At 34.5% G+C, this 12,854-nt stretch overlaps 1 protein-coding gene across 2 annotated transcripts in view; it reads right to left on the reverse strand.

Moving 5' to 3' along the window:
• Positions 1–8,078, reverse strand: part of LOC143244586 (homeobox protein DBX1-B-like) — a 33,578-nt gene extending 25,500 nt beyond the window's left edge. For both annotated transcript variants that reach the window (XM_076489558.1, XM_076489551.1), the window contains exon 1: positions 7,411–8,078. In XM_076489558.1, coding sequence (XP_076345673.1) covers positions 7,411–7,858 — 448 coding nt within the window. In that variant the 5' untranslated portion in view covers positions 7,859–8,078. The remainder of the gene's footprint in view (positions 1–7,410) is intronic.
• Positions 8,079–12,854: the final 4,776 nt, after the last annotated feature.

The raw sequence follows: 12,854 nt of genomic DNA on the forward strand, positions 1-12,854 counted from the left end.
TTGTTTATATAGAGGATTGAAGGACCTCAACTAATTGTTTATATATAACTTTCAATATCTTTAGTGTTTATATTCAGGGTTTAACAAGCGTAATTCTTTATATAAAGGATTCATTAAATTAAACTAACTGTTTATACAGAAGATCTTATAAATTAAACACATATTGGGAGTTACTTTTGTCAGCTGAAGTATCCAAGTATCACAGTAGATAAATTATTCATATTGATAACTGTTAATACTAATGACAACAGTTCAAGTGTAAGAAAAAGAAAAGAACATGATAATGCATTACAGAGATTACCATATTAAGTAAATTGATATAGATGACTAAATAGCATAGCTCCAATAATGTAAAATATTAAGAAACATTATTAATATTAATCCCGTTTGGTATTGACAAATTTTCGTTTACGTTGTTTTTCAATGAAAAGGATATAAATCAGTTATTCATTGAATGAAATTATAATAAAGTCAGAATAAGTTGCAAATGACATCTGACGACAGAGCGAAAATCAGGCCACCAGGAAGTGAAAAATTTTGTTTGGGAAACTTGAAATGTCATGCAAAGCACATGTAAGAAGCAGAAGTAACGCCCCCGGTTTTGTTTTGATTAAAATAGTTTTAGCGAATTTTTATTTTTTCGCACATTGTTCTTTTTATTTATTTTAATCCAAACATTTAGCTGGATAAAAAAAATCATTCAGATTTTTTTGTGAAAAATTAACTAAAATTTAATTAAAATAACGCGGGATATTTATAACCATCTTCATCCGAGCAACGCATGTCTTTGTGTGTGTGCTTTCTTTAACGTAAACCAAATAAGTTATTCTGCTGTGTCCACCAAAGTGAATCAAACCCTTAACTTTAGCGTTGTAATTCTGAAGACTTACAGCTGTCCTCTTCTCCGGTGGGACAGCAACAAGTCTACGGATTTATAACGCTAAAATCAGGGGTACGATTCCCCTTGGTGGACACAGCTGATGACCCAACATGGCTTTCCACACACACCGCTGTTCTATCGGGGGACTTGAGCAACGCTGGATACTTTCTCCGTTATTTATAAAGAAAAATACTTACAATTCAGTGTGAAACTATAATGCTAAAACAGAACTTACATACACATCTGATGTAATAGCTTTTTAACCTGGGTTTGACGTTTCAAGCATTCCCCAGATGCAACGTAAAATTTAATTAATATTTATGGTAATAGATATCTGACTGGATTTTTTCGACTGTTGACGAATGTAAATAAATCCTATATTTTTCGAAATTGTCAAAATTTGCTTATAGTGTTTCTGAAAGTATAACAGGAATATTATTATTTCAATATATGAATGTACGACGCTTACAAACGTGCACAAATAAGGATATTATGTCAAAATTCTTACTTCAAAAGTAGATTTCTAGTCTCTGCTTTTCGCTAAATATTCAGTTAAGAAACCTTTCTCACTTTCAAAATAACATTATATAGTGTCCCCGTTTTCGCACCTTGGATACTACGTAAAACAATTTGATTTATTTATAGTTTTGTTAAACAACTGAATTTATCTGTTGTTTTTATATTGATTTAAATTGTTTGTGAGCGTGATGCCTTCTCTTTCACGATAGTTTCTTTGTTGCTACGCATACATTTACACCATGTGTTATCTTTGCTGTGTCCATATCCATCGTGTACAGAAGAAATGTCATCTGAACTTGCATGCTGTTTCAGATAACCACAATAAAATTTTAAAGTAGAAATTCCTCGTTTTGTGGCATTTTTTGTGTGTGTGCGTTTCAGAAATTCACACAAAGCAACGCCATCTTTAATCAAAATTAATAGGCTATATGAAGGGCGGCTAATCAATACCCAACTCTCTCGTTTCTCTGACAGGATAGAGTAACATGCTGTCACTCTTATAACGCATCCACGATCTCAAAGTAAATAGAGCATTTTTCACCACCAGGCTAAGCATGATCCACTCTTACAGCGTTTCGAATTACCTATATATATAAGATTCTTTGTATAAATTTGATGTTAATTTTATAAGCAAAAATATCATTTTAAATACAAACAAGATAACCGAAGGTTTAACATATGAACAAAAATAAATTATAATCAAAGTAGGCTTAGGCTTAGTTTTATGTAAGGAACTAATATTCACAATATAGCAGTTTGCACGTAATAAACAAAGATATTGGTTGTAAGCTTCTTAGCTATGATACTTCATCTTGAGACTAAGTTACGTTTCATAAAATGTCACGCCTTGTACTTCATAGCTTCATAGTTTTGTAACAAATAGGAATATACTATTCGGGTTTGTTTCACACGTACGAAATTCCAGGTTATTCTTGCACACGTTTTCCAAACTTATTACTACATAAATACATTAATCTAATTCAAGCCCTCACCGTTTTTCCCTTCTTTGAAATATAAATTTACAGTTTGTTTATCAATATATCTTACTGTAAAAATGTTTCGATATGCGTTTGTGCAACAGCATTCATTATCCGACAGTGTACTGTACAATTGTCTTAAGATTTTTAACCGAGAAAGGTGGATAAAAAACATTTCTTATATAGAGCACATTTCTAATTTTTTCTATAGACTTTGAGTTTAAAATTGAATTTAAAGACACGAGTTACTTTTTTTACAATCTAATTTAATTTCTCTTTGTGTAACTCCTGTAATGTGGATCAGTTTCAAGATGCAAAACAAACCAGTAAATAAAGCTTTTCATTTAATTCATTTATGTACATTCAAAACAAATTCACGTTTATAACATATTGTCATTAAAGCAATATTTCCTTCAGCTTAAGTAATCCTATTTGATGCACAAAGGTAGTCATGGAATCGGCGTAAAATTATTTTATTATTATTATTTTTGAATTTCGCGCAAAGCTACACGAGAGCTATCTGCGCTAGCCGTCCCTAAGTTAGCAGTGTAAGACTAGAGGGAAGGCAGCTAGTCATCACCACCCGCCGCCAACTCTTGAGCTACTATTTCACCAACGAATAGTGGGATTGACCGTCACATTATGACGTCCTCATGGCTGAAAGACCGAGCACGTTTGGTGCGACGGCGATTCGAACGCCGCGTAAAATTATACAAAGAGTTATGATTAACTTTGATCCCTCAAAGATAAGCAATTATCAGTGAAAACGATGTTTTCTCTGCACTGGATATGCCCCCCTTCCTCCACCTATAAGCAGATTTTCTTACTGTTTCTGATACTCATGTAGGTAAAATTTTAGGAAATCCATCATAAGGATTTTTCATCTGTTTGGCCACAATTAACGCTCTGTGATGTTTAGCATACACTTTAGTGTTAGGAGTCACTAGCATTTAAAACAGAAAAATTGCTTTCTTGGCTTACGAATAATGAAATACATATATTCGTTTGAAGTAGGTTTTTATATTGATTCTGTTCATCCCCACAGTGGCACAGCGGTATGTCTGCGGACTTACAACGCTAGAAACCGTAATGAGCAGAGCACATACAACCAGATATGTAGCTTTGCGTTTAACAATAAACAAATGATCCACCAGATAATTTGTGAGAAACCTGATTCCACATTTATTTCAATAAAAAATTGCATGTATTGTAAAAGATGGCCTGGATCTGTTGTTGTAAAGAATTAATTGTTTTAAGGTTCAAAATTATTGTACTTTACATATAAAAGTTGGCATGAATGTTATTCTATAGCGTTGTATAATCAGGCTTTAGCTTAGCTGTCCCTTTGATATGACAGGATGTTCTACAACCATTGAACTGTAATCTACAGTACATAGATTAATCTGCTCAGAAACGTATATACTTCCCTAAAATAAACTGTAACTGGGAAATTTTAATGAAATACAATCTCAGTATTGATGTATACATCGCAAAATAAAAGTTTAGTTCCTCATTTAAGAAAATATAAAGTTTGTTTTAATATCATAATATGAGAGAAGATCAAACAATGAATCTTAATGAACTGAATTCTACACTTCCCTGAAACAAAATAACAAAATATATAGCAACATATAGCAACAAAAGTAACTATAGCTAGCTATACCTGAATGTATGTAATATATAGTTTTTGTTGTATACCGGATATTATTGCAATAATATGTTCTACTTCAAAACATGTTTTATAAAATTAATATATTTTAGTTCCTTAGCAAATTGATTTACACATTTCATGAGAATATTACTGCGCATGCTCATACTATGCTCTGTACCTTATTAGACTTCGGAATCAAATAATCAGTATGCAGTTTTTACACTGTGTTATACGCTAGTACACTCGACACTTTAAACTTTAAAATGTCTATGAGTATTTATCAGTCGAGACAATTAGAACTTCTAATATATTTACAGGTTATCCAAAAGCATTTACTCGTCATCTTGTCAGAGAGAGGATCTACTTATACGTGTAACAAAATGTTTTATTAATTTTACATAGGCTGTCATCAAGTTCATATGGAAAGATTGATGAAGCTTCCCCACACCAGACCTCAACGCGATAAAATTCATCGTCACCAGAGGAATAACTAGGCCTAGATCGTGTTTATTTTCTGATCAGGAGGGAATGAAGGGGGGCAACACCCCATGAATCAACAGTTATGTAACTTGTTGATACACGTGAAGTATCAATAGTCTATCACGTGAGTAGTGGTTCCTGTTTCTAAATAAGTTTATTTTCATACATTCTCGTTTGTTTGTTTCTTTGTTTTTGGAATTTTGCGTAAAGCTACACGAGGGCTATCTGCGCTAGCCGTCCCTAATTTAACAGTGTATAACTAGAAGAAAGGCAGCTAGTAGTCATCAACACCCACCGCCAACTTTTGGGCTACTTTTTATCAACGAATAGTGGGATTGACCGTCACATTATAACGCCCCCACGGCTGAGAGGGCGAGCATGTTTGATGTGACTGGGATTCGAACCCGCGACCCTCAGATTACGAATCTAGTTCCTTAACCACCTGATCATGCCGTGTCATTCTCACTTGAAGTACTCCTCGGTGAGATACAGTTACAAAGTGTTTTTCTAGCACGCAAGTACTTAAGTGTTACAGCTAGCTCTAACAGCTTCAAATACGCAGGTAATAAAGTGTTACACGTAGCTCTAACAACTTCAAACATGCAGGTAACAAAGTGTTACAGCTAGCTCTAACAACTTGAAACACGCAGGTAAAAAGTGTTACACGTAGCTCTAACAACTTCAAATACGCAGGTAACAAAGTGTTACACTTAGCCCTAACAGCTTCAAGAGGAGTGTGTTATCCACAGCTAACACAACATGAAGTATATCTTAATTCTAAAATCATTGCCTGTGTAAGGCACTTAAGTATTTTTTTCTGCCTTTATCTCGGTTTTTTCTGTTTGACTAGAATTTGCAATATTTACATTTCAAAATAATCCAAACAATAAGCAGGTGAATTTGAGATCAATGATTATTCTACGAGTTCATGATATCCTATCAAAACAACCCTAAATTTCTCATTCAGATTTTTTATGGGACGTGTCAGCAAATCGACATTTTAAAAATACATGTACACATTTCAGATGGGAACTAAAAAGAAAATATTACTGCTATTCAACCAACGTTCCGTAACTAGTTTAGCTGACGGTTTAGAAACAACTAATTGCCAAGCCTTCTTCAACAATTTACCCTTCTCCAAGATTCATTAATGTAACAAACGCCGACAACAGGCGAACAATGTTTGTTGTGTGAAACCGCAGTGTTTCAGTGCCTACATAACCAAGGTGCATCTCAACGGATCTCTTTAATTTCACGTATGCGCGCAGCCCATGCAAGATACACAATTCGTGAATGATTCTTAATAAATCAGTGTTAACCAAGAACATTAATCTTATTGGAAATCCCGCCACGAGATGTTAATTACGCTTAACTTCGGTTTTGCAAAACGTGCATTGAGTTAAGTGGAACATTTTAATCTACTGTAAATAACTGTTACTCTCGATTGATTTTACTTTATTGGTTAAGAAGTTATATAATGTTTATGTAAATATATTCATTGGGCAACATGTTGTCAGAGTATGATAAACAAAATAAGCTTTAATTATCAAAATGTGTAACTTGTGTCTATCTTGCTCGTGATTTCAAAGCATACATCACACTCCAGTTTCTAGCAACGAACATGATAACGTGTGCTACACGATTGTGTCCTAACACAATTAACTGCTATTGAAAACAATATTCAAACAGTTATCAGATACAAAAATAGTCAAATTGTTATTAAATCTAACTTAATATTGTGTTCTTAGGTAAACCGATTAAAATGCACCTTTCATCAATTTGTTATTCTCGTTATTAGCGATATTTTCGGCCGTAATCCCAATAACACCTCACAAGGTACAGTTAGCTTAGGAGTTTTAAGTCAGCCTTTAATTAATAAATAAAACTAACAATGTAAAATAATTTATATGTAAATTATATATATATATGTAATAAAACTAAACTAAACTAATATAATAGAACTTTCTATTACCAGAGTACATGACGCAGTTACGAAACTGATACCTCCCTGCACAATCTCATTTTCATAGTACGTAGGATATACAAGTCTTTAATTCTATTCCCGCTGCTGCAAGGACACACTCTTTACATTGAGTGCCTCATATCAAAGATGGTCAAGTCGCATTATTAAGGTAATCCAATAGCTGGTTGTGAGAGCAGTTGACTAATCGTATTTTCTTTAATTTGTCTGTATACATTTAGGGACAGTTACAGCAGATGGCTCTAATTCGACCTACGCGAATTTAAAAAAAACAATAAATGCTAACATTATTAACTCTGCAAATGCAACACTTTTCACCTTCCCCCCCAGTATTATAGCGTACACACCTGTTTAACACTCGTACAGATTAACAGTATGTAGAGGATACTGTATTTTCTAGTGCAACACAGACCCATGTCCAGATATTCAACTGTGTGAAACTGTATCTATTTATATAGCTCCAGTTTTCATTTTATCAAAATTCACTTCTAACTGCAAAATGCAAAAAGAAAAAAGAACATATCCCTAAATTCTATGCAGAATCGATTTTTTTTTATTTGATAAAACTATAAGCAATGATGGGCGGCCTTTAAACACTGAACAGACATTCATAAAGGTGATTAAGGTTTTAAGAATAAACACTACGGGATGTATTATAATTTAATTGTAAAAATTATGAGTGGTGCTTTTCGAAATTAAAATGAAAAACGACCTGTTTAAAATAGTATTTATTTTTATACTATCTAGAAAACACGTGAAATACTAATTATAATTTGCCAAAAAAACTTTACAGCGACATGTCATAAGCCCACACAAATTGTTCGCCTTTTGTACGTCACTATTTTGGAGCTCACAGTTCTATATTGTCACCATTATTTTCTGTTAACGTGTGTACAGTTAAACGTCACGGTTAAAAACTTACCTGTTGATAGAATGGACCGGCTGGTAACACTTTTCTCTGTAGTGGGAGATAATATGGCGCTGACACCAAACTTTAACTGCTGTGAATCATTACACTTACTGTCTGATGAAAGTGTTTCAAAATGTTTTACTGACGACAGAGATTCCGTGCCGATGTTCGAGCACGTGGTGTAGCCTGTGCACGCTGAGCACGAGATGTCTATGCCGCCTCCCGTGCAAGGACATAATGGCACGGGACGAGCGAGGAACGGCCCGTGGTGACCTACGACAGCAGCGACAGCAGCACGGTCCCTTAAGAGGTTTTCCACCAAAAAAGAGTTGTTCGAAGGAGGCGTCCCAGACGGGGAAAACGAAGACGGTGGTTGAATGGTCGCTGGAAGAGACACTGTGGCAATCGGACATCTTAGTAATGCTGGATAAACAGGCTGTGCTATGGCATTCGGATACATATCGCTCTAATCGAAGCCGTTCAGGCACACATTTTAACTTCTTGCAATCTCTGGTTTTTGGGACAAAAAAACAAAAGACGTCTCCTGCTTATACTGACCCGATTACCGGAAATTCAGGGCAAATACTATCCTGGGAATTTCTAGTTTCTCTGCTATGAATTAAACAAAAGCTCGAGTTGGTCTCAAAATGATTTTGTAATGCGCGCACTGCGACACATGAGCACCCAATAAACTAGGTAGGCCGACTTATAAGGCCGTCGCATGAATGCATAGCCGGTTTGAGAGGGAAAGTCTGATTGGCTAAAATCCTATAAGGTTCGTAACGATTATGTGCCGAAAACCCGCCTCTTTGATGTTGAAAGGCGGATGTGTGAGATCTCGTATCGGAGTGGGGAGTGTGTTACTGACAGCAGTGATATATGAGAAACAACGGAGAGACCTCTCAGCTTAGGCTAAGAATGGTTCCTTTTTTTTTATAACGCTAAGGAGAAAGAAGCCAAATATCAGTGAAAGCTCTATTCTTTGTTTGTAATACTGTCGTGAACGGCAATTTAAATGAAACTTTTACTAAAGAACGGAATTTTTATCTCTATCTTAAGAAAGCAGAGGACATACGATCTTTCAAGCGTCTCAATTCTTTTGTCCACCTTGTCAAAGAACAAGCGGTGACGTCATTCATCTATACTCCAACTTATGAGAAGCTGTTACTTAATGTCTAAAAACCTTCTGAAGAACAAAAACTAACTAAAAACAACTCAATATAATAGAGCCCCGAGCGTAGACTTTGTACTGATTTTTATATACAGATTTTTATAAAGTTTTGTTTTATATTCTACATCTTTATTAAGATTATGTTTCTCGGACTCTGGGTTATTATCTTTGAAAGTCAGAATTGAAGTGCTTATATGGTACCAATTAGGCTTCGTAAAATAAATGTCACGACCCTTGTGTTAAGTTATTCAGAGCAAATGCAACAACTACAAAATAGCTTGGTATTAATCTGTTATCAGAAACTTCCCAGAAGTTGTTGTTTTGAATTAAACACAAAGCTACGCAATGGGCTATCTGTGCTCTGCCCAACACGGGTATCGAAACCCGAATTTTTGCATTACAAGTCCGCAGACACACCGTTGAGCCACTGAGGGGGCCTTCCAGAAGGCTTGTTTATTTTTGAATTTCGCGCAGGTGGATAAGGCACTTGACTCGTAATCCGAGGCTCGCGGGTTTGAATCTCCGTCGCACCAAACAAGCTCACCCTTTCAGCCGTGGGGGCTTTATTATGTGACGGTCACTCCCACTATTCGTTGATAAAAGAGTAGTCCAAGAGTTGGCGGTGGGTGGTGATTACTAGCTGCCGTCTCTCTAATCTTAAACTGCTAAATTAGAGACGGGTAACGCAGAACGACCTCGTGTAGCTTTGCGCGAAATTCAAAACAAATCAAACCACATTCGCCATTAGATAGCACTAAAATTTAAATGACATAACTTTGGGATAAACCAGTAATTATTTAGATATGCCTCTTCATATCTCGATACAGGTATGCGTAAGTAAGTTACCTCCGATATAACAGTAGGACTGACAGGATTCGATTTTTACACACTGTAATGTTAAGGAAAAAAAAAAGAGAAGATTTTCAATATGGTTGAAGACGAGTGAACAACGAATACCAACGACAGCACAAATTACTTGCTTTACTTCACAGAACTATTATATACTAAGACTAATATAAAAAATACAACATTAAAGTAGAATATACAAAACACGTCAGTTTTCTAAGCCCACGAGATGCAAGAAAATAATTACAAAATGATAATTCTGTATTCTCAAAGAAATGCCGTATCGAAACCTAAGAAGTTACAAGATGCTACATCCAAATGAGCAAATGAAAACATGGAGATAAACTAAAATTGGCAATAACCATGAAATTATAACTTTTAAAAAAAACTGGATTAAAAGAGAATGCAATTTTACAGATAACTAGAATGTAAAATATGCTTTTGTATTATAGAATTGAAGGTATAATAGGATAGTTTGAATGTCAGATTTATTATAGGTGTTTTGAGTACGACTATTCTAAAAAGAAAATATATAATTCTACAAGTGCTTGATCTATCTGGTAACGTATCAGATAAGTTAATATCGTTTACAAATGATACACAAAAGTTTGATGTGGTTAAATAAAAATCAGAAACTCCACGAAACTGTAAAACAATGAATATTGTTTTATCACTTAAAACCATTATATCTGGTATTAGCAAGAAATTGGAATTTTTGGAAGAATTTAAGCATATTTTTACCACTGAAGAATTTTGCCAAAGTTTTTGCCATCTTAACCAATTCCTGAAATGTTTGAGGTGGGTGCGTGCTGAAGGGTCTACGGTTCGAGATCTATGTATTAAGAATGTTCGAATCTTCCAAGTAGACGTGGTCCTAATGCAAAAATTACAGTAAATTTCTTTATTGGGATCATATATGTCTTCTCTGAACAAATTTAGTGACAGGTATACCAGTTTCTTAATATCTTTTATCTTGTTGTATATTTCATGGACGCATAATACGTCTTTCAGATCTGTTTTTGTTTTGTTTTCTTTATAATTTCGCGCAAAGCTACTCGATGGCTATCTGCGCTAGCCGTTCCTAATATAGTAGTGTAAAACTAGAGGAAAGGCAGCTAATCATCACCACCCACCGCCAACTCTTGGGTTATTCTTTTACCAACGAATAATAGGATTGACCATCATATTATGACCCCCCACGGCTGAAAGGGGGAGCATGTTTGGTGCGACCGGGATTCGAATCCACGACCCTCGAATTATGAGTCGAACGCCTTAACCCACCTGGCCATGCCGGGCCTTTCTTTCAGATCTTAAATTCTAATTCCATTTTTGAGAATACAATCACCAGAAAATTAGGAAGATAGTTATTCGTCTCTCGAAATAAAGAACAACATAGAAGTAGTATTATTAGGAATGTGTTTAATTACGTGTTCATTTTTGTTTTAAAATCAGTAGACTAGTTAATAAACACATTAAAAAATTACATTATGGTTTTACCGTCACCATAATAACCGTTTTGGCTTGTTGTTTTTTATTCACGGTGTCCATAACACACTTAAAGGCACTAGAAATCGATAATAGTTATAAAACTGTCACCCATCATGGCGTATTAGGATGTCTATACTTGTAAGACGACACAAATAACACTGGTTGACTACAACGAACGAAAATTGACTTTCAACCATTTACTCTGTATTCAAACTCTTCTTATAAGATTTTGAAAAAATGGTACAAAAACAAAAATAACTATTTAAATTTAATATTTGTTGTAAAAATATTTTCATTATTTATTTTGCATTTTTATTTAAATCCTTTACGTTCCATAGTTGTGCTGTTCAGAACCGAGACATTTGAAAAATAACACCACGCTTAAACATTCATGAGGTATTTAACTGAAAGTACTTTTACTGAGCTTTATAAAACAGTGGTTTAAAAAAAACACCACCTTATGATTTAAGTGAAAAAAATTAAACAAGTTATCTTCCCAACTTGTTTAGCACATTTTTATTTACACTTCGAAACAAACGATTCCGGTCTTATTTTATGGTGACAAACTTCATATCAACCATTGTACATAACCACTCCTTCCCAAAAAGGAAAATGGGAAACGTTCTTATTCAGTGTTTCATGTATTGGTTTATTGTGTTTTGAACAATTGTGTGCTTTGTGTAGCTTTGTGCTTAATTTGAAATAATCATATCAAACCCACCTTGTATAAACAATTAATGTTTTTAGAATAGCGTTTGTTTATTCCAAAATTGTAGAGTTTGTATCTTTGTTAGATAAACTAATGCCTTCCTAACACTTGCGAAATTGTTAAGTTGCATCATTACAATAATGTCTAGTTAATATCTGTTAATTTGTTTGGTATATTTCGATCCATTCGGTCATTACAAAGTGTATGTGTTACACTAAACCGTCTATCAAAAACCTATTTATGTAAATAAATACATAAGTGAATCAAAATGAAAGACGACTAAACTCAAACATAAATACAAAATAAGTCAAAAGTATAAAAAATACGTAAAATTTCTATATCTGATCTATCTTATCATCTGAAAGTTTGACCAGCATCTGGAGCGGACTATATTTCAAATAACTAAAACTAAGAAAATAAATGAGAAACCAGGAATGATCTAAGCTAGTGAAAATAGAAAAGTGTAGTAATTCTAAGATAGTTTTACTGGAGTTAAAGATTGAACTAAAGAAAATAAAAATTTAAAAAGGCATTGTGGGTGTTTTCTTATAGCAAATCCACATCGGGCTATCTGCTGAGTCCACCAAGGGGGATCGAGTCCCCTGTTTTTAGCGTTGTAAATCCGTAGACTTACCGCTGTTCCAGCGTGGGGACAGACATGCACTGGAATTATAACAATTTTTTACTCAGTTAAGAAAAGTAGTTAATTGTAACACATGGTTTATTTAAACTACATAAAGTAAACAATTAACGCATCATGTAAATTCAGTAAGTTTTGTGCCCCCAAACACAAAATTTAGCTTTGAAAAAACTAACTAAAGTAATTTTATTTAGTTAGTACTCGAGAGTTTTAAAGTAGACAGAAATATATTTGACAATTTATTAATGTTTTTCTATTAATGCTAGGTATTAATAGAACAAAACAATTCCCAAAGCACCCGACATGGCCAGGTGGTTAATGCACTTGACTCGTATTCTGAGAGTCGCGGGTTCAAATATCCGTCACATCCAACATGCTCGCCCTTTCAGCTGTGGGGGCGTTATAATGTGACGGGTTAATCTCATTATTGGTTGGTGAAAGAGTAGCCAAAGAGTTGGCGGTTGGTGGTGATGACTAACTGCTTTCCCTCTAGTCTTACACTACTAAATTAGGAACGGCGAGCGTGGTTAGCCCTCGTGTAGCTTTACGCGAAAATTCAAAACAAACAAACAAACAATTTGCGAAAATGTGATTTGTTTTTA

This window comes from Tachypleus tridentatus, chromosome 1, assembly GCF_004210375.1.
Source record: "Tachypleus tridentatus isolate NWPU-2018 chromosome 1, ASM421037v1, whole genome shotgun sequence".
Classification (NCBI taxonomy): Eukaryota; Metazoa; Arthropoda; class Merostomata; order Xiphosura; family Limulidae; genus Tachypleus; species Tachypleus tridentatus.